At 38.1% G+C, this 26,919-nt stretch overlaps 1 protein-coding gene across 1 annotated transcript in view; it reads right to left on the bottom strand.

Annotated features, from left to right (window-relative positions):
• Positions 1-26,919, bottom strand: part of CNTNAP5 (contactin associated protein family member 5) — a 741,033-nt gene that overhangs the window by 357,502 nt on the left and 356,612 nt on the right. Inside the window, exon 7 of the mRNA XM_010979356.3 lies at positions 13,364-13,507. Within this exon, the coding sequence (XP_010977658.3) occupies positions 13,364-13,507 (144 nt within the window). The remainder of the gene's footprint in view (positions 1-13,363; positions 13,508-26,919) is intronic.

Here is a 26,919-nt window from a genome sequence, read left to right on the forward strand (position 1 = left end):
ATCTGTGAGTTTCCTGACTTCCTCAAGGGAAATTCAAATTATTCCTTTCTCTTCTTGTAAAAAAATCTATTGACTTATCCGATATGTGTTGATCACTATTTTCATAATGTAATTTTACTTCAGTTAAAATTTAGAAACTCAGCAATCAGAGTAGGATATAAAATGTGCATATCACAGAAGCTGAGCCTAGATTTGGCATCGGAAAGACCAGGGAGGGAGACCAGGTTCTATCACTTACTAGTCATGTTTCTTAGGCAAATAGCTTTAATATTGTCAAGTCTCCTTTTTCACATTTATGAGACCACAAAAAATCCACTGTATAGGGTTATTTCAAGAATTAAAATACATAGCTATGAAAGTCAGTTGACAGGTTATCTGGCATATAGTAAATGCTCAATAAGTTATTGTTCTTATTATAGAGTATATAGATAATAAGAAAAAAATTTTTAAAAAAAGACTGGGAACACATCATTTGTATAATATTGATGGTTGCCTTTGTTGATGGGAAGACATGATTTTTTTTTCTTCTTTTCTGTCTTTCAAATTTCCTATAATCTGGAAACACTAAGTTTTAAAAGAAAATGAAAATTAAATATTGGTTCCTGTGTTGGTTATTCAGTTACATTGCTGTGAGGGCTGTGCTTTCCCAGAGCACTGTCACCTCAATTACCTTACTACTCTTATGGAACTCAGGGACCCACTACTTCCTATAGACTGCCGGGATATCTAGGTCACAAACCACTGGGTTTAATACACATGCTATAAACAGCCAAACCCAGGTTCTAAACACGTAATTGTATAGGTAAAAACAAACCAACAGAAAAGATGCTTCCATGGTCTGGATGATTTTTGCCAGTCATCACATTGAGTTCAGAGTCTGATAAAATGCACATGCTTTCTAGTTTCCTGGAAGAATACAGGAAAGGTTTTTGTTGCCGTTCCTGGATGGAGTATTTCATTTGCCCATGCACACAGAAAGAGGAACATTCACCAGAGCCTGCCTAGACAACCAAGGGCATCTTCTGGGGCTGCCTGGTCTTCTGTTCACCTTGAGAAGCTGGCACTGATGTTTCATCTCAGGATCCGACTCTCAGCTGGGGTTCTTGAGTGTCCCACACTAACATGGTGTGCTTATAAGCTTCCACCATGTGGCATGTGCAGCTGAGGTCAATGATGGGTTTCAGGGTGTATCCTCACCCTCACATCTCATGAGACATGAGATTTCTATCAGACACCTACAGAGGCTACGTATGTCTCTCTCTAGACTTGTTCTTGATCTCAGAGTTACTTTCATAAAGACTTAGTCAATCTTGTTTGTTGTGTTTTAACATGATCATTATTATTTTTTAAAGATAAGATGTTTACTTAGCTACTATATTGTATTGATTTCCAAGGAGGACAAATATGAATATTCTTTAAAGGGTTTGCTTCCTTGAGCGAAGCAAGGAATTTATCGACCTTGGAACAGCATCAGGGAAGAAACTCAAGCAGTAACTGGTCACCATGGGGGACAATGGATAACCCTATGGGCTGACTTAGGAATGGAGTGATGAGCTGAACTAAGATCTTAGAGAAAATGTAGACAGAAAAGGCAAGTAAATAAAAGTTTCAAAGGAGAAGGGTCAATGATGTAAGAAAAACTTGAGGTGAAATTTGAGAACTGGATCATACAAAATCCTCATGTTGAGGGGTAAATTGTTTGGGGGCTTCAAATGGAAGGCTGTCTACACAGCGTCCTAAACTTTTTGACTATGAGAGGTTTTTTTTTTTTAATGTAATAAGTTGTGTGGACCTATTAAAGAGAATATCTGTGGTTTCACTATTTTCCATTAGCAAATGCATAAAGACAGAGTTGATAAATTAATACTTTGCTATTCACAAGAGCCTGGACCTGTCTTTGAGATTCTGTAGCTCTGCTCAGGTGATAATTAAATCCTGAATGTATGTGTGTCTGGCTTCGTCTGCCCAACCCCCTCTTCCAGATGCCCAGGGCTTCTAATTTTCAATCTAGATCTTCAAAGGAAGAGGAAAGATTAGAGGCTGTGCCAGTTACCCACTTCTGAGTTGCAGCTCCAAAGCCACCCTACGGGTGATGCTGGAGCATTTCTCTTTTGTCCGCTGTCCAAATGGTAGGCTTAGTGGATAGAGGGCGCTAGAGAGACACTGCAGGACCGCAGCTCTTGGAAGACATCCTTTCTGGGTTCCTGTCCTACATGACTGTCTGTCAGTGGGAGCCCAGGTGCTCTGCAGTTGAGGTCCAGCTGCAAACTCAGCCCACACTCTCCCCATGGCTGGCAGCCTCCATAGATGGCTTTCTGGCAATCTTCTTTGCCATCTGCAGTTGCAGGTTCCCCTGGGAAGCACACCCTCTTTGGAAAGGTCTGAATCTCAGCCCAGGATGCAGGCAGGGGAGCTCTCCCAGTTCTCAGTTCCTTCACTGCCCACCTTCTCGGCCTAGAAGAAGTACCTGATTTTTTGCACTTGCTATTTCTGGACCCCTCACCGTCCTCTTTCATCCATTTTAGTAGTTAACCACCTTCTACTGGCTAACAATTTTTTATATAGAATTTTTCCTTTCTCACAACCCGGGACCCCGGCAGAGATGTCGTCTAAATCCTGTGACAAAAGGTGAAGACTTTCTAAGAAGCCAGCCCAGCTGTCCCACAAAGAACAGATCCAGGGTCAGTCCTCTACTTCTTTGGGGTCCTGGTGATTCAACATGGAATCTTTATGTAAGATTTCTGAGAATTTATAAAGACAGAAAAGGGTTCCTTTTATTGACTATTCTTCTAATCCAAAATTGGATCTGGAGCGCTTGACCTGCTGTCCGTGGTACAATGCAAGGACATTTTTGTGCCCCCAAAATGTTATGCAAAATAAAATGAGTCCATAGGTTTCATTATATTCTTAAAGGGTGCAGGCCCCCTAAAATGTTAATTATCACTGATCTAAAATCTTTAGTGCTGTACTTGTAGAAGGCCATTTGTATAACGGGATAGACATAATCATAGGACTACGGGCTTCGTGGGAAACATACAATGAAAGATGGCGGGCAATGTGGGACAATAAAAATAATTACGATGATATTATTAGATATTAGTGAGCCAATGCCTATAATATCCCAGGAGTCGCTGTAGGAGTAAAGTAGGTGTGATGATTTCTTCCTTGTAGATGGAGACATGGAAGCATGGAGAGGTTCAGTAACTGCCCAGATGCTATAGCTATTCGGTGGCAATGCTAAGACTTAACCTGACGGCCTTCATAGACCATAGTCTCTTCAATACATAGTGCTTTCATCTACCTAATGTCCTGAATAGCATGCTGAACTTGTGTATTTCTCAGGCCCCTCCTTTTCCCTCCTTCCTATTACCTTGGAATTGTCCAAGAGGCATCTTTCTTCAAATCTCATGTCAAGTTCTTGCACTTTCACAACTTTTATGAAGTTTTTCCTGACTCCATCATTTCCCCTCCTTATCTCTTGTAAACTCTGTTCAAGCCTTGCCAATCACGTGCGTGGCTGGGAATACGACAGTCAGAAGAACTGTTGGCCTTGCAGGATGGAGGGCAGGGGATATAGTCAAAGAAAGAAAGCAGAAGACTGTAAACTCAATGCTGTAAACCCAATGAAAAAGCAGAATCACTGAGAGGAACCAAGGAGGTAAAACAAACAAAAAGAGTCAAACCATAAAGGCAAAAGGAATGAGAAGAGAAGAAAGAAGGATTGACAATCAAAATGGCAGCCAGGAGAGCAGAAAGCAGGACACGGTCAAGGTCAGTGCCTGGGTTTTGCATTCTGCGTTCCCAAATGGTGGCCTGGTGCCCACAAGGAAAACGCTGGGGGCAGAGAGAGGTTTCAAGTTTCCCATCCCTTGAAGGCAGGGTCGTTTTCTTTGAAGACAGTAGATGCTTGGTAACTACATCTTGAGGACGCTGAGGAATGAAGTGCAAATTTGTGTCCTATTGGGTAAGTGTGAGGTTCACAGCCATGGAAGCATCAGAATCCTGAGAGTTTGAAAGATGCTGGAAGAGAAGATGGGCTCTAGAATTTGCCTAGTCAGGGCCAGCACACACAGAACCTTCAAAATGACTCCGTTCCCAACCTCATGATGGTTTCTGCTCAGAGATCATAGCACCAACTCCCGGTTGGGACCCGGCCCATGATTCTTCTTAGTGCTGTGCTCCAGGAGGCTGTAGACAACCCACTGAAGTCAACACAGGCAAGGCAGGAACACAGCAGGTTCCCACTGGTACACCCTACTGGTGCTTCCATCTTTATAGTTTTGAAACTTCCTAATTTTTTGCTCTATAGCCCCAAAGCCCCTAAGTTGCTCCTTGAAACTTAGGATTGCCTGCCTGGCTTGCAGCTCAAGGGTCTGTGGTTCACACAGCCTGGGGAAACTCCAGGACCATGCTCCACCTCTGAGCATCAGTTAATAATATTGTGTCTCATCCTGGTATAAGATGTTAGCCCTCCTTATGAGCTTGGTGGAGAATGGCTGAGTAGTGTCTGAACCGGCAAGGAGTGAAGGAGAAAGGCAGCTCAGCTAGTTTGGGAGAAATGGCATGTAGGAGGCGATACACTGAGTGCATCCCGGAAACAGAAAAAGGTCTGGGCTTGACGAGGGAAGAAGAAGCACTGGTGAGAAACTAGGCAGTAAACCTATATATTGGAGGACATGATTCAAAAGAATTTGAAACTCAAGCAGAAAAGTTGCCATCTGTCTTGCAGAAATACAAGAGCAACTGGTCTCAGAGTTTCCGGGGAGGCATTGAATCCCTGTGCAGGACTGACCTCAGCCATCTGCTTAATCCCAGAGGAAGAACCTACAGGCAGAGGCCAGAAACTGGACAGGCTGTGAGCCCTGGGACCAGGACCAGTAGGCGCTTCTGCCAAGACCATAGGCACCTAGGTTTAAGGAGATTAGGCTCTTCTCAGATACTCCAACCTCTGTGGCCACCTCTCTTCCTTCTGCCCAAGGCAAGGATTCTGCCCCAAATCCTGACATTGCAAGAGATACCCAAGAGAGATTTATTGGGCAATAAGCAAACCACACAGGGGCCATTTCTGAAATGCCTCATCCTCTTCAATTCCCAGGTAAGTGGTGCTATTCACAGATCTGCCCAAACTTGCTTTTCCTTTTTCTTTTTTTTTTTTTTCACTTTGACATGAAAGTCATTCAGGACCCTAGGAAAAAAAAATAGATGTATAATAAAAATGAATAAAAGCTGATGGTGTGGTGCTTTCCAGAAAGGAAGGAGGAAGGCTGTGAATGACATACTCACTGACTGTATATCATCGACTTTCCCTGGTCCTGAGCATAAAGTATCTTTTAGTAGAAAATGTGGAGACTGACGCCTGCCCCTGTCTGCCTCTCACAGATGTTTCAGGGACAGAGGAACTAATATGACCACAGGTCCATCTGTCATCCTTCCATTTACTGCCCTTCTGGCACTAGCACGGTGATTTGTGGCACTGTCTGTAAGACAGCTCTCAAAAGAAGATGCCTTCAAATGAAGGGATATCATTGTTGTTATTTTGAGAGAAAGAGCATAAAAAGAACATGCTCAGCTCCTAGAAGAAAAGCACCTGAGAGGATTTTGACTTTCATTTAGCGCCATTCTTTGGAAAGGCATTTGCATATTCAAATTGCAGGGGATCAAGAGGAGAAACTGGCAGGATGGGAGGGTCCCTCCTACACCACGGGTGGGTATGGAAGTTGGTATAGACTTAAACAGTACAAATGGAGTCAAAAATCCATAATTATTGACTCAATAAACTTCATTTCCAGTTACCTATTCTAAATTTTGGAAAATATTTTTGCATTATATTTGTAACCTCAGTGTTAGTTTTGGCAGTAAAAATTCAAACAGCTCAAATTTTAACACAGGGGAATCTTAGATGAACTATAGAGAATTGATTTAACATAGAAAGTATGTTTGTAAAGAGATTTTAAATGTTTAATCAAAATGTTAAAGTCACAGGAAATACTTAGAGAAAATGTTAAGCATCCAAAGCAAGATAGAACATTGCCAGTAAAATGAAGTCTATATTATATCAAATAGGTACTGAAAACAGAAATATGAAATACTTATAGATGAGAATAGTGTTTTCCTCCCTGGCTGGTGGGGTGTTCTATTCTGTGTATTCCAAATGGCATCAGTAATACACAGAAATGTAAATATTTTTCTTTTCTTAGTGGAGGTACTAGGGATTGAACCCAGGACCTTGTACATGCTAAGCATGCACTCGACCGACCGGTGAGCTATTCTCACCTCCCTAGAAATGCATATTTTTAACATTCCAAAGATGTTTTCTTTAATCACTTCAAGTAATGATTTCATCACATGAGCTAATGAAACTGGTCACCTTAGAAAAGAAAGTCATAGCACTGATTTAAAGTGGAACCATTTTCAGAAAGGATGACCATTTCATTATTAGTTTGTTTTTTTTTTAACTTTGTCATATTATTCCTCCTATGACCTTGAAGCTATTTAATTTCACTTGGCCCAAAGACAGAAAGGGAGAAACATCTTCATAAGCTAATAATTTAAAAATAATTTTGGGGGGTAAGAGGAGCCTGCAACACAGAAGTAGGTGATGAGAAGGTCAGATGGGTTGAATGACAGTGGCAGATGGCAGGAGTGCAGAGAGAAGGTGTGATGTGTGAGTCGCTTTTCAAATGATTTCTCCCATCCCGAGAAAGTACCATTTATCAGAGCATGATGAAACGCGATCCTGGGGACAAGATGAAGAGATTATAAGCTTCGCTAGACACCAGGGATATTTCTCTGAGCAATTTTCATGAGCTTGTGGGTCACAGGAAGAGAAGACAAAGGTTGACGTCACCACACGTGGTCACGTGTGCACATGCACATGCGTGTATGTGAATGTGAGTGTGTAAGTGATCTCATGGGTACACTTTTACTCATCTCTTCGCTTCAGAGCTGTACAAAATAGACAACCAGACTCCAATGAGTTGCGTGGCAGCAGAGGTGCAAACAAAAGACCATAAACTTCACAAACATCCACTATTGCTACTTATCCATACAACTGTCAGCTCCATGTCCACTGGACAGCATCTTTTTAAATACTTTGTTTTAAAGCAGCCCATCATTTGACCAAATCTGAACCAAAGCCAGTCATTAAATTTCCTCCAGTGAATGAGATTGCTAAGTTTCTTATATATTCACCTCAAACCCACTTCATGATGTATGCAGTTTGAGAATAAACTAAACTTTAGATCCAGGAGGCAGAACATGAGCTGTCTCCAATCTACTTTTATTATTTGTTGGGATCATAAAATAGGAAGTTATCCATGATTATGTACCAATTGGTGCTGCCAGAAACACTGGGTTGGGAAGACCTTGAGGCTTCCCACGAGACTGAGAGGAAATGCATTTTGTGATTGTTCAGCAGTTTCAGCTGTGAACTTGGGAGCATCATTATACATGCTTGGTATTGGCTATCACCATCCAATTATTTGGAGATGGTTGATGTCATCAATGAACTCCAAAGCCAATTCTAGGACCCTGGTCCTACTATTCACATGGGCTTTTTTTCTCCCCTCCCACTGAAGGCAAAGTAAAGTAGTGTGAGAATTTCTATGATGTTTTTCTTTTAAATGAACAAAAATCATTTTAAGACCTACAGTGAAGTGGGTGAGACCTCAGCCAACTCCCAGACAATTGTGTTACTCCGCTTGCCTCTGGGAGAAGGGAGGTAGGGCTCAGAAAAAAAGAGCTCAAAGCAAGCATCATTTCTGATGAGGTGGGAGGTATGAAATTAATCATTTTCAGGAAACTTGCAAGACAATATATTTCTTCTATTACGTATATAATAATCCACATTACAGGTACTGTACACACACTTCAATGGGCCATTTACTCCCTGATTGTTTGTTATATGGAGCTGTATTAGCATAAGGTGGAAGATTTGAGGTAGAATAGTGAGGTATTTTTCATGTCTACTTGAAGCTGTTAGTTTTACTGCATTTGGGATGTGGAGGATCGTCTGGTAGTCAAATCGAGCTATAAAGACTAAATTGAATTATTCCCACAGAACAGCTGTTAAATCTCCGGGGAGTGGGCAGGTCCCACAAGAAAGGAATGACAAATTACAACCGGGCTGGTGCATAAATGCGGTCTGCGCTGGATGAAGCCAAGGCTGGTGCCAGCTGGAGTCTTGAATCACATTTTGTAATTTACGGCTATTACCTTACACTTGCTGCCTGATTTGTTGCTTCCTTGAATCTCCTGCTAAACTCTGAACTTCCCCAAACTCAGTCACCGTGAGGGAGTCTGTGAACACCGGGAAAGGACAAAAACACTATCCCTCTCAAAAGTCCTTACGTAGCACAGCTGTGGCTTAGTGACTTGGAACAAAGCTGATTTCATAGATGATACTGTGTCTTTGGGGGAAACTTTAAGCCTTTGGAGGGGAATAAAAGAGTTTGTACTTGTAATTAACAGAGCAAACCATCCCTTCTCACAAGGAATTCCTAAAGGAAAAAAGACCAGCCATATAAATGTGTGTGTGTGTGTGTGTGTGTGTGTGGTGCCAGGAACTCTCACCTAAGTAAGGTGATGGAAGTAATTTGGGGGAAAAATAATGTGGTTTTTTTTTTTTTTCTATTTAAACTGTGAAGGTTAAAACTAAAGGGTGCCTTCCTGCAAAGTAAAATACTTTTCCTGAGATGTTCTTTTCCCCAGTCTGTTAGTGATAAATGGATTCTTTGTGCTTCATATTAACAATAGTGCCAATTAAACTCATAGGAATAAAATGATTTAGCAAAGTTTCAGGCAGCTTGGTAAGTGCTACAGTAGTTTCCAATCAACAAGACATTTATTAAAATGTTGGTTAATGATTCTCTCCAAAAAGGAGATGAAGACCACCCATATTCCAAAATGTCATGTTTTTCCTCCATGTTTTCTGTATTTTTCCTTTTTTTGCTCTGTATACTCAATGGTTTATCTCTTATTATATCTCATAACTAAATATATATTCTTGTAAAATAAATAAGTTTATATTGTGTAGCATAAGCAAGTATATTCAACACCCATAATGAAAAAGAATCTGAAAAGGAATATATACATGTATATGTACGACAGAAACATTATGCTGTACATTAGAAATTGACACATTATTGACTATACTTCAAAAAAAATCTTATCACTCAACCAAAATATGAATTTGTAAAAAAAAAATACATATATGTTTTCTAATGCATAATATGTATGGAGTTTTTTTTTTAATGAATGCTGTCATAGGACTCTTAGTTATATCTGAAGCCCAGGCCCCCCCTCCACACTTTGGAGCCCAGTTTATGAACAATGTCAATGAGCGATGTTTTCATAAGTTCCATGCATTTCAGTTGGTTCTGCCAACTCTCAGGACATCAGCAGATAACACCGCCCCACCTTCCAGGTGTGTTGATATTCAAGACATCAGTCTAAGCTAAACTCCTAATAGTGTATGATCTCACTGCTTTAGCAGATTAAACTCATTGAAACTGGTGTGCTATGAACTACTCGGGGAAAATAATATTGGGGAAAGGATGGGCATGAGTACGCTCTACATGGTTCGCGTCTCCTGACCTAGACTCAAAAAACGTGTTATCAGTGAGCTCATGCTTAGGTTAATTTGGTAATAAACAACCTTAGCGCACGTGCTTGAGCATAAGGCAGGGGCAAGCCTTTTAAAGCATAGCAACCTTTAACCCAAGCGTGATCTTCCTCAAGCAATCTTGTTTCACACCCTGGAATCCAACAGCCACTTTAAATAAAATGTGTTAATATATGGAACCCCCCCAAACAAAATATTTATTTACAGGTTGTTTAAAAAAAATAAAACATCAAAATCATTTAAATTTTATAGTTTGTCCAGAAAATCCAATGACCAGATCGCAAGGAGAATCTGAGTTTGCATGTCAATGATCGGGTGGTCTACTCTTGTCAAAAGCTTTCTTTGGGTTACCTTTTTTTTTCTTTTTCAAATGGAGGTACTGGGAATTGAAACAAGTATCTCGTGCATGCTTAGCATGCCCTCTACCAACTGAGCCATAACCCCACTCCCCAAAGTTTTAAAACAGTTTAAGGGATGTCTGCTTCTGGGAAGATGGAGTCGTGTGATTTTCTCTGTTTCTCCAACCAAGTACAACTAAAAAGCCTTGAACATTATATATAAAGGAAACTCAGTGGAAAGAAGAAAGCAAGCAGGTATTAGGATCTTGAGACCCATGGAGCAACACTGAAGAGTTCCCTAGATCTTCTTTTGCTTTATAGCTCCTAGACATGTTGCTGAAGAAGCCAGCAACTCAGAGAGACCAACTGGTGAAGACAAAAAATAGTTCCCTTCGGAAGCTTCCTCCTTCTATTTAAAGGACCAGGAAAGGAGCAGCACAGGGAGGCAGAACACCTTTAGACAACACCCACTCCAAACCTGCCAACAACCTTGAAAAAACTATGGCCACAGTCTCATCCAGCCATCCTCTACTAGGGTGCCCCAAACCTTCAGCCAAGTGTGGTGTCAGAGAAGACCACATAGGGAGCCTGGACTTTAATCCTTGTCACATAGTAGCAAGTCTCTTCCCGTCCTATCAATGGAGGCCACATGCCTAGCAGAGTCTGGACTTTCATTGCTCCCTAGACAGTAAAAAGGAAACCCACCCACTCCCTGCATGCATGCTGTCAGAGATGGCTTGGTGGGAAGACAGAATTTTTGCCAGAGTCCAGTGATAGCAAAGGCACTGCTCCCACACACACACACCCCCACACACCCACACACACACACACACACACACAGACATGCTGTGAAATCACCAGAGGTCACATGGAGAGAAGTAATGAGTTTTTCCCACCCTTCCCAGCCAGGGAGGTGTCAGTGAAGAGTTGGCAGGGAACCAGAACTCCTACTCCTCTACACCTAGTAGTAACAGGGATCTCCCCTACATTTGGGTGTCAATGGAGGTTGCGTAGGAAGTTTGGATTCAATATCCCTTTCCCCTACTGGACCAAAGTCAGAGGAAGGCAGCTAAAACAGAATTAAATGAGATTCATCATAATACATAAAAAGTTCAGGTTACAATAAAAAATGTTCTTCTTATACTAAGAAACAGGAAATCTCAAATTAAATGAAACAAAGCAATTAATAGATACCCACACTGAGATGGCAAAGCTGTTAGAATCCTCTGACAAATACATTTAAGTGGTCATTGTCATAAAAGTCCTTCAGGAAACAATTACATATTGGAGACAAAGAAGGTGATACAAAGCCTTAGTTAAAAATAGAAAAGTCTTAGAAAGGAAATAGAAGATGTAAAGAAGAACCAATTGGAAATTTTAGAACTGAAAAATATAATATCAGACATAAAATGAACAGAAGATTAGGGACCTGTGAGATTATAATGAAAGATCAAGCATTCATATCTCTGGAATTCAGGGAGGAAATGAGAAAGAGAAAAGGGCTGAAAAAATATTCAAATACATGACAGAATATTTCTCAAATTTGGTGAAAAACATAAGCCTACAGATTCAAGGAACTGAGTGAAACCCAAACAGCATAACCCAATGAAATCCACACCATGCCATATCATAGTCAACCTTTTGAAAGCTAAAAACAGAGAAAATACATTGAACGCAGTGCAAAAGAAATTACATGCTATCTATAGGGGGAAAAAAATCAAATGACAGTGATTTTTTTTTTTTTTACCAGAAACCATTGAGGCTGGAAGAAAGTGGCTCAAGCTTTGTCAAGTGCTGAAAGAAAACAACTGTGACCCCAGAATCTTATGTCAAGAGAACATATCCTTTAAGATTGGGAGAGATATCAAGACATTATAATATGAAGGAAACGTTGGAGAATTTGTGACCAGCACACACACCTTAAAAGAGTAAATAAAGAAAAGAAATGACAAAAGAAGGAATCTAGGAAAATCAGGAAGGAAGAAGGAACAACAGTGAGCAAAAATATGAGAAAATGCAATATACTTTACTTTTCCTCTTGAGCTTTTTAAAATTATGATTGAGAGGTGAAGCTGTCACATATTTGAGCCCTAACATGTCAATAAATTGAACAGTTTAAAAATAATATTGATATGATTCTAAATATATAAGGAGGAAATAAAAATTAAGGCCATTATATAATAAACGTAATTAAGACAAATACGTAATAAACAGGGGAAGGTAAAGAAAAGGGACACAGGTTTCTATATTTCACTAAATATGGTGCAATATCAGTAAACCATAATAAGTTATGTGTATAGAATCCCTAAAGGAACCATTTAACAAGAGTTATACATTGAGGCACATTCAAACACTAGATAAATCAAAAGGGAATTCTGAAAATCATTCAAGAAATACACAGGAAGGTGGAGAAAAGAGAGAAATGAAAAACAAAGGGAACAAACAGAAAACAAACAAAAAGACACATTGGAGCCCTAATACATCAATGACTTTAACATTAAATATAAATGGTTCAAAAACACTGATTGAGAAACAGAGAATTAAAAAACATGACTGTCCTATTTACTGTCTACAATAAACTCACTTCAAATATGATATAGGCAGGTTAAAAGTAAAAGAATGGGGAAAAATATATACATATATAAGAAGAAAACAAGAGAGGCTACGTTAATATCAGATTTAGTAGACTTTAGAGCAAAGAAAGTTATCATAGTCAGAGAAGAGCATGCTGCAGTGGTTAAAAGGGAGCATCCACCAGAAAGACACAGTAATTTTCAGCAATCCTAACTAGGTATGTACCAAATGACGAAGCTGTAAAATATATGAAGCAAAAACTGATAGAACTGGGAAGATAAAATGACAAATCCACAATTAGAGCTGGAAACATCCACACCGTTATCGATCATCTGCTACGTGCCAAGCATCCTACAAATAATAATTATTTATAAAAATTATTTAACTTGTTAACATGATAAATGGTATAAAGGGGATCTCAAAGACACCAAAAATGGGACCTCTCTTCTTCAAAAATGCCCTCTTTTTTAACAGCATTAAGTAGACAAATATAAAATTTCCAAGCAGTAGAATTTAATAGAATCTGTGGCTCTATTGTCGCATCCCTCAAGGATAACAAGGAGATTCACATTAGCCCAGGGAAGACTGCCAACTCTGCCCACTGCTGGCACAAACTCACAGTCAGGAAAATAAAATTCTGTAGGTGCCTCTAATGCGTTTGTTTCTCCCATTAACACGATGCACACTGATCACTCCCGACTTGGCCTCCACCTCTCCAATCTCACCTGGGACTCTGAACCCTGACAGGAGGTCCCAGGGGCAGGATGGAGAAAGCCAGACTTGCCCCTAAGTGTTAGAAACTATCAGGCTGAAAAAGATTTGGACTCACCACAGTGTAGATCTGATGCTTTCTTCTTTTAGCCAGGTCGATTATGTTTACTCCATTGTAGTAAAGGTTCTCAATACAGCCGTGGAAGTTTTTCTTCAGAAAGGTCCCAGGTTTGCCTGGTACTGGAATTCCTCCAAAACTAAGCTTTATGAGAGGGAAAAAACAAACAAACAAAAAGACTCCTAGTTATAAGCTCTGAAGGAACAGGAAAATGAACGTGAGCAAGTGAACTTCAGTAGATTCAATTGTATGCATGAGCCAAGTGGTTCAAATAATTATAGATCCCACTTGATTACACATTTAAAAGGATACTGATTGGCCCACATAAAAATAACTGGAATTGCTTGCTTTTTAAGAGCTTATTTTGCTAAACTATTTTACTTCCTTTCCAAACCCTTTTAACACTAAATAAAACAATAATTTACAGAAGGAGAAATAAAAAGAAAAGAAAATCTACAGCTTCACGTTTACCTCTTATGCAAACATCTGAGAGAGTATGGTCAAACGAAAGTCAAGGGATGAACAAAATATACCTCATGTAGACCTAGTTTATTCTGTACTGTGCCAAAAACAAACAAACAAATAAAAAAAACCCTGAAGTACACAGTTTTCCCCAGATTATTTTTCATAAAGATGAAACATAGGAAACGATTCAGATATTTATTTAAAGGAACTCACTGAGACTCAACAGAGTAGTATTTTACGTAGCTGTCAATAATGGTACTAATTAAACATTTGTTGTAAAATGGGAAAAGAGTAAATGCTGATTGAAAAAGGGCAGTTTCATTGGGTGCAAAGTGTGATGTCAACAATAAAAAACGTGTTTACAGTTTAGACTCGAGGACGTACGCTGAACTACTGGGAGGGGCAGTTGTCCCTGAGAAGGATATGGGAAACTACTTTGCTTTATCATCTTTCTTTCCTGTAAAAATTACTACAAATTACCTTTGCCATGGAAATACTCTTTTAAAAACAAACCTAATTTGTTATGAATATGCTTTCCCTGTATATGAAAGAGAAGCAGAACCATAGTTCCTATAGTCGTGTTTGTCCCAACACCATTTAATGAGTCACCCAGTTTTTCTTTGCAGCTTTGAAATGTTACCTTCAGCTTGCGCTTAAACCCTACAGAAGCTTGAGTGTGTCTCAGTGGGGTTTGTTCTCCTAATCCAAGTGTCTTCTATGAATAGCCACAGATATAGCAAAGGCTATTTCCAGATGTCTATCATTCCCTGTTAGTTCCATTTATTTTTCATTTTTTTTAAAACATATTCATCGTTTATTATTTCCGGTATATATGGCTGAAATACTAAATGTTTATCTCTTTCCAAGGCAAACCAGAACAGTACTTTTAAAAGTTTCTTCATTAAAATTTTTTCATTTAATTTTAAAAGTTTATTACAATTTTTCCATGTATACAAAAGTCATATACATGTGTGGGTGGGTGTGGTGTGTAAGTAAAAATAAAGGCTAATTAACAAGTATTCATCTACCACCAAGCTTAAGAAAAAAGTTAAGAAATACATAATAAATTTTGGTGAATTCTTCTAATAATTTTCAAAATACATTATTTTTATTTTCTATTTATTTTTTTATTTTTTTAAAGCAGTCAGTTTACAGTGTTACAGTATTAATTTCTGGTGTACAGCATTGTGTTTCACTTATACATGTAAGTATATTCTTTTTCATATTCTTTTTCTCTATAGGCCATTACAAGGTACTGAATATAGTTCACTATGTTATACAAGACCTTGTTTATTTTATATAGTTTATTTATCTATATAAAATATATATTTTTTATATATATAATAGTTAATATCTGCAAATCCTGAATTCCTAATTTATCTCTCCACTCCCCACCTTTCCCCCAGTAACTGTAAGCTCCAACTATTTTAAATATTGTTTCTTTGTACATTGTAATATATGATAAGGATTATTAATCCTGCTACCTACTTTTACTTACCATTGTTTTACTCCGTCATGAGAATTATTTGATATTTTTTGCCTATTTTAATTGAAAGTTTAAATTCAGAATAATTTTATTTAAAATAGTCTGTTGAACTTTTGATTGAGAATTCATTATTTTCATTAACATATTTAGTTGCGAAGAATAGATATTTTTGAAATATTTCGTCTTCCTGCACAAGAACCTTTTCTGTTCTTTTCTGTTCTCAAAATATTTTTATCTCCATATTTGCATATTCATCATTAATTACTATAAATTTCAAGCTTTTAAAATTTTCCATCATATGGAATCTAAAAAACAACACAAAACAAAAAGGCAAATAACTCACAGATAAAGAGAACAGACTGGTGGTTGCCAGTGGTGGGGGCTTGGAGGGGTGCAAAATGGGTGAAGGGGGTCAAAAGAAGGTACAGATTCCATTATAAAACAAATAAATCATGGGATGTAATGTACCACATAGTGACTATAGTTCAAAATATCGTATTTTATATTTGACAGTTGCTAAGAGAGTGTATCTTAAAAGTTCTCCTCACAAGGGAAAAAGAACTTGCAGCTGTGTGTGGTAATAATGGATGTTAAGTAGACTTATTGTGATGATCATTTTATAGTATGTGCAAATGTCAAATCATTATGTTGTACACTTGAAACAAATATAATGTTATATGCCATACGTCTCATTAAATTCCATTGTAAATGAGTTACTTTCATTAATTAAATATTTTATCAAGCAAATTATATACCTTATTGTTTCCTTTATCCACATACTTGTATATCAAACAATATACTTTTTAGCTAATTTCATTAAGCTTTTGAAAGAAATAATCATGTGACATATTTAAAACACTTTACTCTTTTTCAAGTCAATTTTTAATACATTTACTTGGTTTCCTTGTCCTGATCAAAACTTTCTAAAATAGAGCCAAAACTTTTTAAACATTAAATAATAATCGTGGTATAAAACTTTGGGAAACAAACAAACAAACGAAAAAGAACAGTCCTTTTGATATATTTCCCAGTACATCTAATACTGATTCTGACTTCACATCACATGAAAGATACCCTCTTACTCTCATTTTACACGTAAATCATTCATTTGCTTATTTTAGTTATTGCTTGTTTGAAATAAGAAATGAATGCTCAATTTTATCCATTTTTTTTCAAAAATTCATGTGATAACACAGGGTATTTTATGTTTAATCTATTGATGGGTTGAATTATATTAATAGATCATAAATTAATAGATTCTCTTTGATTAAACTACACTTGTGTTCTATTTGCCTTGAAATGTATGTGTTCATATTTTAAATTGTAAATGAGTTTGAGCTCTACTTTTTTTCTTTGGCCAAGTATTTAGATCAAGTCTAAATTTGTCTCTGAGTAAAATTATGGGAGTCTTATCTCTGACTTTATTTATGAATAACTTATAAATCTTGGGAAATATTTCAGAAAATGTTAAAAAATGAATTTGTTAATTCCACAAATATTTCTGTAAAAATATTGCTTGGATAATTGAACTTCCATGTTGATTTATAGCAGTATTCAATTTTTTCTTTAATTTGAGTCATTTGTATATAAAAAAATCAATTTCTCTTTTATAAATTGTATAAGTCAAATTTGTAATGTAAAGATATAGTTGAATACTTGCCACTTTTGTTTATTATTTTTTCAAAACACAATTTTTTAGAGCAGTTTTAGTTGCATAGGAAAACTGATAGGAAGGTACAGAGATTTCTCATTTACCCTCTGCCCTCACGTAGGCACAGCTTCTCCCCCTGTTCTCAACACCCTGCACCATGCTGGCTTGTTTGTTACAACTGGTGGACCTATGCTGATATGTCATAGTCACCCAAAGTCCATCGTCTACACTACAGTTTACACTTGGTGTTGTCCATTGTGTGGGTTTGCACAAACGTATAATAGCATGAATCCACCATTACTGTATCATACAGAATCGTTTCACCATCCTAAAAACCTTCTGTGCTCCACCATTTCATCACCTCTCACATTGGCCCCTGATTCCAACTCTTAGCAAACATTGACCTTTCTACTGTTTCAATAGTTTTGCCTTTTCCAGAATGTTCACACTGTTGGAATCATACAATATGTTACCATTTCAGACTGGCTTTTTTTCCACTTAGTAATAAGAAGTCAAGGTTTCACCTGGTCTTTTCAGGGCTCAATAGCTCACTTCTTTTCAGCACTGAGTAATATTCCATTGTTTGGACGGACCACAGCTTATTTACCCATTCACCTACTGAGGGACATCTTGGTTGCTTCCAAGTCTTGACAACTATGAATAAAGCTGCTTTAAACATCTGTGTGCAGGTTTTTGTGTGGACAAAAGTTCTTATTCTTTTCTATAATTTTCATATATACTGGCAATTTTCTTTCCATTTTTTTGTTCTTCTTCCTCAATTTGTGAAAAATAAAACAATGTTCTATTTCACTCAGCTGTGATTTCAGAAAAATATTAGTCATAGGGCATGTTTGAAAAAGAGAGAAAGGAAAAAAAAATCACTGTGTTAAATAGCAAAATGTAGTATTTGAATGACTTGGGGTAGAGGGTTTTTTTTAAGCCAAAGAGTATGGAGGATATTATATATAACAAAAATTATAATTTCCAATTACATTAAGGGGAACACAACTCTTTTCAGTCTGGGTAGAGGATATTTGGAGAAACTAGTGGAGATAAAAGAGTTACACAGTTTGGTACCTGCTCTTTGATTCTCTCCGGGAGACTGAAACCTGATGAAGTTTGGAAAGATTTTGGAAAACACAGGGAGTTATTTCTTCCCTGATTACTATAACTGTGATGGCTGTAAGCCTACTAAAGATGTCCCGAGTTCAGCATGGCCTCAGGGCAAAACTTAGCTGGAACGCAGACAGGTTAGCAATGGCTGTGAAAAGGGTCTGACGACTGCCTACCAGTGGTCTGATTCCTGGAGCACAATGTGAAGTAGTAAATATGTAAAGAGCTGGTAGCTGGACTTGGACATCTGAGAGTGTCCAGGTGACCAGACCTCACAGACCAGGGCCATTGTGGGTACCATGGACAGCAGCTGTGGAAGCTGAAGCTTTCTTCCAATGAAGAGCTATCCACCAGCCCCCCCCCCCTCAGCCAGTGATCTGCCTGGGGAAAAGGAAAGAGAAAGGGAAAGGAGAAATCCCATTACAAACCAATATGTACACAATAGTACAGTAGGTTTTAAATAAGTGCTAACTAGTCATCGTTCACTGTCAAGGTTAGATTTTTCTGCCATCAGGAAAAGCGGGAGGTGACGACCACATTGAATTCAGATGGGGAGAAGCAACACTGCATTTCTGCACATTGGAGTGTGAGTATAAATTTTTAACTTGTTTTATATTTTAAATTATTCAAGTAGCTGAGAATTTAAAGTAATAATTGTACTATTGAATTATATATTTAGTTCACTATCAGTTAAGTTAGAACGGAAAAAGTTGCTTCGTATATTGATTTTTTTTTCTTTCCCATGTATTATAGGTATTGATTTTTCTAAATACTTCATAAACACTTGTAGGTAATACTTAGTATTTACCTATTAATTTTACATTAATAATTCTTTCCCCCGATCACTTCCCTTCTTATTTTTATCTGATTTAACAAAACTGTGAGAGTAGAAATTGAAATTTTGCTCTAAACTAGGTTTCTGTCCATCAAGCTGTCCACATTAGGATCACTGCTGTGCATGACTGGGGATGGTCATATTAGTATAACTGTTATTGGCAAAAATTGAATATTAATCATTTTCTTTTTTTAACATTTTTTATTGATTTATAATCATTTTACAATGTTGTGTCAAATTCCAGTGTTCAGCACAATTTTTCAGTCATTCATGGACATATACACACTCATTGTCACATTTTTTTCTCTTTGGTTTATCATAACATTTTGTGTATATTTCCCTGTGCTATACAGTGTAATCTTGTTTATCTAGTCTACAATTTTGAAATCCCAGTCTATCCCTTCCCACCCTCCACACCCCTGGCAACCACAAGTCTGTATTCTCTGTCTGTGAGTCTATTTCTGTCCTGTATTTATGCTTTGTTTTTGTTTGTTTGTTTGTTTGTTTTTGTTTTTGTTTTTTAGATTCCACATATGAGTGATCTCATATGGTATTTTTCTTTCTCTTTCTGGCTTACTTCACTTAGAATGACATTCTCCAGGAGCATCCATGTTGCTGCAAATGGCATTATGTTGTCGGTTTTTATGGCTGAGTAGTATTCCATTGAATAAATATACCACCTCTTCTTTATCCAGTCACCTGTTGATGGACATTTAGGCTGTTTCCATGTTTTGGCTATTGTAAATAGTGCTGCTATGAACACTGGGGTGCAGGTGTCATCCTGAAGTAGATTTCCTTCTGGATACAAGCCCAGGAGTGGGATTCCTGGGTCATATGGTAAGTCTATTCCTAGCTTTTTGAGGACTCTCCACACTGTTTTCCATAGTGGCTGCACCAAACTGCATTCCCACCAGCAGTGTAGGAGGGTTCCCCTTTCTCCACAGCCTCTCCAGCATTTGTCATTTGTGGATTTTTGAATGACGGCCATTCTGACTGTTGTGAGGTGATACCTCATTGTAGTTTTGATTTGCATTTCTCTGATAATTAGTGATATTGAGCATTTTTTCATGTGCTTTTTGATCATTTGTATGTCTTCCTTGGAGAATTGCTTGTTTAGGTCTTCTGCCCATTTTTGGATTGGGTTGTTTATTTTTTCCTTATTGAGTCGTATGAGCTGCTTATATATTCTGGAGATCAAGCCTTTGTCGGTTTCACTTGCAAAAATTTTCTCCCATTCCGTAGGTTTTTTTCTTGTTTTACTTCTGGTTTCCTTTGCTGTGCAGAAGCTTGTAAGTTTCACTAGGTCCCATTTGTTTATTCTTGCTTTTATTTCTTCTAGGAGAAAATTTTTGAAATATATGTCAGATAATGTTTTGCCTATGTTTTCCTCTAGGAGGTTTATTGTATCTTGTCTTATGTTTAAGTCTTTGATCCATTTTGAGTTGATTTTTGTATATGGTGTAAGGGAGTGTTCTAACTTCATTGTTTTACATGCTGCTGTCCAGTTTTCCCAACACCATTTGCTGAAGAGACTGTCTTTATTCCATTGTATATTCTTGCCTCCTTTGTCGAAGATGAGTTGACCAAAAGTTTGTGGGTTCATTTCTGGGCTCTCTATTCTGTTTCATTGGTCTATATGTCTATTTTGGTACCAATACCATGTTGTCTTGATGACTGTAGCTCTATAGTATTGTCTGAAGTCTGGGAGAGTTATTCCTCCAGCCTCTTTCTTTCTCTTCAGTAATGCTTTGGCAATTCTAGGTCTTTGATGGTTCCATTATAAATTTTATTATGATTTGTTCTAGTTCTGTGAAATATGTCCTGGGTAATTTGATAGAGATTGCATTAAATCTGTAGATTGCCTTGGGCAGTGTGACCATTTTAACAATATTGATTCTTCCAATCCAAGAGCATGGAATATCTTTCCATTTTTTAAAGTCTTCTTTAATTTCCTTCATCAATGGTTTATAGTTTTCTGTGTATAATTCTTTCACCTCCTTGGTTAGATTTATTCACAGATATTTTATTACTTGGGGTGCTATTTTAAAGGGAATTGTTTCTTTACTTTCTTTTTCTGTTGATTTATCATTAGTGTAAAGAAATGCAACTGATTTTTGAACGTTAATTTTGTTACAAAATATTAATCATTTTCAAGCTAGTCTGCTGCTTAGTTCAGCTGGCAGCTGACAGAGTCTCAGTTCCCAACATTGGCTTTTGTCCTTGAACTCTGCCCATTTGTTGATTCATCCAGCAACACAGCTGGAAACCCAGTGCCCACCTCCTTCAGCCTGGCTCCTAGGTCTCTGAATCCTGGAGCTGTCACACAGGCAGTTCACATCAGGACAGGTTAGCCAACATCTCACCAACAGTTTTTGATTTTTGTATTTGGCTGATGTTTGATTTTATATATACACCTGTTTAGTATATGTCTATTTTTAATCTTATTTTTCATGGAAGTGTAGTTGATTTACAATGTTAGTTTCAGGTATACAGCAAAGCAATTCAGTTATTCATATAAATATATATACATATTCAGACTCTTTTCAATATAGCTTATTACAAGAAATTGAATGTAGTATATGTATTTTTAATTAGAGATCACACAATTATTATTTTACAACAGGCTTTCTCTTTTGATCTTAATTTTTACTTTCAATGGTAGTAATTTTTAATCTTGCTTCCATCTTACATACAATTAATTGGTGTACCTTTGTCTTAAAGTCCAACTTCACATATAATTTTCTGTGTTCTCTGCCATAAACATGTTAATTGCAAGCCACATATATCTGGTGTCTGTTTATTAATGCAGCATAAGACTACTTGCCACCTGAGGGAATTTAGACAAATGTTAAGTTTATTGCCAAGATTAAAAGGATGATCAATATTGATTTATTCTATTATGTTTCTTCATTTTTGACTATTGTCGCTTTTCTGCTTTTTGCTATATAGATTGGATAATGTTTAGTTTCTTTTTTTCAAGTTGACTTGGAAGATAATCCTTTTGAGTACTAGTTTTGGATGGCTGTCTATGAAGTAAGTCTACATTTTTTTCTTTAACCCCAACTTGTTCTGAACGTTAATTACTTAAACTATTTTATTATTTACTAATCTGTCCATCTATTTTTTCCACTTTGAAGAAACTCTTTTTTGTGGCCATTTGTTACAAAATTGAAGAAATTTGTGAGCTGTATCAGCATCTATGTCTCAGGAGCTTCTCTGGCTGGCTTGAGACCCAGATTTGCCTAGAACATTCGATGGGACCTTGATCAAAATACTTAACTGTTGTGTGATTCATTTTCCTCATATATAAATGAGGAGAATGTCTATCTCATATAAGCAGTTTTGATTGATTGGATTAATGTGAGAATTGAAAGACTAACTATACCTGAGGCATTTAGAAGGGCTCCCAGCTCAAAGCCTTCACTGTTCATAGAACTGCTCTCGCCAGGGGAACTTCTCAGGTAAGAGGTTCTTCCAAAATGATGTTTTGTGGCTTTATTTGCCCCAGTTTCTGAGTAAAACCTATATGGATACTAACTTTTCTAAGATTTTGCAGTCTGAAGGTTGCACTATTTTATGTTGATGTTTTATATCAGTAGAAATTAAACTAAGTAACTTTTCTTTTTTGATTTAATAAACAGACAAATTTTCTTCAAGATCCTGTAGAAGTTTTCTTCTGATTTTCAGATTTTCAGAAAGCTGGAATTAATATGCTGTGTCCTCCTTTGAAAAGGTCCATTGATCATTTTTAGCTTTCTGTTTATTTGAGAGGGACAAAAAAAAATAGAGAGAGAGAGGCCTTGCTAGAAATATATGTGAAACTATATGATCACTGTCTACTTTCAATGATTTTTCCTCACATTTGGGAAAACTAGTAATTGAACAGTTGAGTGTAAAATTCCATGTCACTCATTTTCAGGTAGGAGGCACATCTCAGGCCCATGTCCTTCTGCATTTTTATTCAGTCAGCATTCAAAACAGCATCACTTATTTTTATTCATTTATTTGATTTCCTAAATTTTATCCTAAAATTATGGTAACTTTTTTCAGTTATTTCAATTGCTGTGCTGTATAAACTCCTCTTTTTATTGCCTCATATGTATATCACTCTTGTGTCTATAACTGCCCAGGAACTTCCTTTAAATTTTGAGTCTCCTTGAATGAATCTGTTTTTAAGCCTACCTTGACTATATTCATTCTATGAACCTCTTCACTCCCCGATTTGATTGTCCAGGATGCTGATGACACAATTCTTCCCTTCCCTGCAGACTTGGGCACATTTCACCATGGGGCAGGTGTCCATGGTGCTGAACAGATTACATTTTAGGGCTCATCATCTGTGTGGAGTGGCCCAAAGGCCTTCAGTACACGGATCTCAGAGCTGTGAATCCAGCTTCCGTTACAGCACAGAATGGTTGTGATCATGTCAGGGAGCCAGGTGCCCTAAGCCAGTTCTCCCCAGATAGCAACAGGACCAATTCACATTTTTTTTTTTTTTTTTAGCATCTTGGCTTAAATGATACCATCTCAATAATCTCCACCCTGATCAGAATATCTAAACAGTTGCAACCTGTTTCCCTCAATCTTTGACCTCCCAATCCCACGACCTACATCTGTTTTTGTTCCCCTTTCCACAGCATTTGTCATCTTTTCTTTCATTATGCAGTCCACTTACTTGTTATGTGCATTGCTTACAGTTTGTCTCTCCTGCTAAAATGCTAACATCACAAGGGCAGGCGTCTTGGTTATTTTCACCGACGTATCCCAAGCACTTAAAATAATTCTTGGTACATAACAGATGCTGAATAAATATTTGTTGAATGTTTTGGAATATCTCTCTAAAAAAAAAAGTTTCTCAAGGATACCAGCCACATCTTGTTCATTCTTGAATATTCACCGCAAGAGGTATGATTCAAATAGCATAGAGTCAACAAATATTTGTTGAATTAGATCAAAAAGAACACTAGTAATTTACTTCTGAAAATGCTTCCCCTTACCGTCCTTCTTTTTGTCAGTCCAGCTTCTTTCCTTTCCTACTTTGCTGACCGATTTGCTCTTGGAGACCTGCAGAGTGAGTCTTTTATTGAGCATGGTGGTCTGGTCAGTGGAACCAGGTGTTAGATGGTCAAGTTTCACTCTCAGCTTCGGTGTCTTGGGCACCAGAGTTCATCTGGCAACCTGAAACCTGATGAGTTTGCTGGTGTCACAGGTGGGATGAATCCCAGGAGAAAGCCTGCTTTGATGTTAAATGTATGAGGCCCCAGCAGCTGCCACTCTGTCCTCCTTTGATCTCATTCCTCTTCCGCCTGACATTCGCTTGTCTTTTCCTCAGTCTTTGATGTTACTTCCACAACAATGCATTCATTTCTCCTTCTTGGTTTGTTCCTCTGGCCTTGTTTAAGTTTGAGACTCTTCCTGTTCTAAAGATTCCTTTTTCTGTCAGGCTTGGATTCCAAACACATTTGAAGTTTCTCATTAGTGAACATTTGTCTCACTTTGGCGCTGATAGTCTGTTTTGTAATGAAATGTATACAAAAAAAAAAAAAACAAGGATCGAAACGTCTGTCTTTTCTTCTGCCCTTTAAAACTTGCACTGGCTGAGTGTTTGTTGAATTACATATAGAGTTTGTGGCCCCTCTGGAGGAATGCTGTCAAAGGTAGATGGATTTCTGGCACTTAAGTGAGACCAGGCTCCTCAATTTTTTTGTCATATCTCTTGATTTTTAAATACTGGCATGAATTCAAATAGTTAAAAAAAATACCAAATGGGCCATCTGAGATGGTGGCATTCCAAAACTTTCCTGGCATCATCATTTTATGGATTCTGCTCTGCTCTTGGACTTGATCAGTGACTCAGTTTGTAACGTCTGATCTCTGTAACTTTTTAATGGATATAGTGCCTCTGACGTCTTATCTCAAGGGAAGGTAGTTGGTTACACTTTCACTTCTTCTTTATTGCTTCTGTAAAGAGCCTACTCTTTCACAAATTCCTGGCATCCCCTTATTTCTGCATGATAATTTTCCCTTTCCGTTTTGGTAGAGAAAAGAGCAAGCGATATCTGCCCCAGACGCAGCCCTGCATTGAATAGGACAGAGCCCTGATCTCAACAGCCCTTCTCGCGTGCATAAAGCCCCTCACCGGTGGCCCTGCTTCCTGCCCGTGCTCCAGGCCCACGGCGGCCCACCCCGCCTCCAGCGGGGCTTCTGACCCAAGCCCCGATGTCACTCCTTGCACTTGGGTTTGACCTCAGCCCTCAACCTTGGAGAAGGCTGTGTTTCAGCAATAATGACAGTGGCATTTACGATCAGTTTTAAACACTGGACCCCATGCTCAGAGCTCACTTTCATCATTTATTTTCTCTGATGTTTAAGTTACGTATTATTATTTGCTCCACTTTAAAGCTAAAGATGAGGTACGGAGGTTTAGCAGGTTTACTGAGGCCTCACAGTCAAGTAAGTGGCTCCTCAAAGCCCTTCAATTCAGAGCCGCATCTCTTAACCGCTGTATACCCTGCCATTATATTTTTCGGGGGGAAGGGGTAGGTAATTAGGCTTATTTGTTTATTTAATGGAGGCGCTGGGGATTGAACCCAGGACCTCGTGCATGCTAAGCACGTGCTCTACCACTTGAGCTACACCTTCCCCACTGAAACTGGACCATTTTTAAAACTGGAAGTCCCTGGCACACTGGCACACATGTGGTGAGGCTTCTGCAGGAGAAGGAAAGGAGAGATGCTACATAATTGTATTAGCAGAGACCACCAATATTTTCTCAGGAGCACATATCAGCCCCTCTTACTTTCTCTGCTGGAGCAACCCTCTGATTTCAGTCTAATAGCAAAGTCTGCACCAGGGGCTGATTCAGACCACTTTTATTGTTAGTGTTGCTGCTGGCCCAATCTGGTCAATGACTAGTCTAGGGTTCCTTCTTCTAATTAGGCACCTTTATACAGATTCACAGACATCAGCGTCTGACACAGCCCAATGGGTTCAACATATATTTATTTGTCTGAATGAACTTAACAGTATTTTAATGTTAGGTTATTTGGAGAATGAGTTAAACTGTGCAGGTTTCAGCATTTAAGCAAGAACTCATTGAAAATTCTAACTTCAGTGTCCCCAGTGCATCCAGGCAAGAGCGCCACCTGCTGTGGAACTAGTACCCTCGGGGGCCCCACTCTGCCCATCCTCTGGTCACCTCCTGCCCCACGGGGGAAGTATGTGCAAACAAGGGCAAATGACTATAGGTGGCTGCCACCTCCCTTCTAAACCATCATCTTCGTACACAGCACCCCGGAGTTCTGGAACAGCTCTGAAATTGCTTCGAGGGCCTGAATTCCCTTGTCCATCCTCCTGAGAGTGGACCACAGACCCACGGGTCTGAGGAGTGGCCATGGGGCAGCTGTTTACACTGTGGACATATGGGATGTGATTGTGAGCGTCCATTTGTCAAAGTAGGAAGTAGAACACATTTTTTTTAATTAAAAAAAAAAACTTTACTTTTTTTAAAAAATTTAGGGGGGAAGTAATTAAGTTTTATTTATTTATTTATTTGGAGGTGCTGGGGATTGAACCCAGGACCTTATGCATGTTAAGCACGTGCTCTACTGCTGAGCTATGCCCTCCCCCCATATCTTATACACCAGTTTGTTGATGTACTTGTAACTCCTTAAATATTTAGAACTATGTTATGTGGGCCCCCATCTGTACTTTTGCCTCAGGCCCTACAAGTGCTCACGTGAAGCCTGGGTAATTTTACAATATTTTGTTGATGATTACCATAATTTAGCCCAAGTTCAGCCAGCCTCAGAATGTGTTATTAAGTAATTGAAAACTACCAACACCACATCCCTGATAGCTGGTAAAATACAATAAGGAATTTTATCACGTGTTCTTTTGGTTCATGTTAATAAAAACAATGATATTTTGGACATAATAAGGGTACTGATAAATTCTTTCCATCCTGTTCAACACAAGTAGTTTATTTTCAGTACACACTTGAGAGG

Source organism: Camelus dromedarius, chromosome 4 (assembly GCF_036321535.1).
Source record: "Camelus dromedarius isolate mCamDro1 chromosome 4, mCamDro1.pat, whole genome shotgun sequence".
Classification (NCBI taxonomy): domain Eukaryota; kingdom Metazoa; phylum Chordata; class Mammalia; order Artiodactyla; family Camelidae; genus Camelus; species Camelus dromedarius.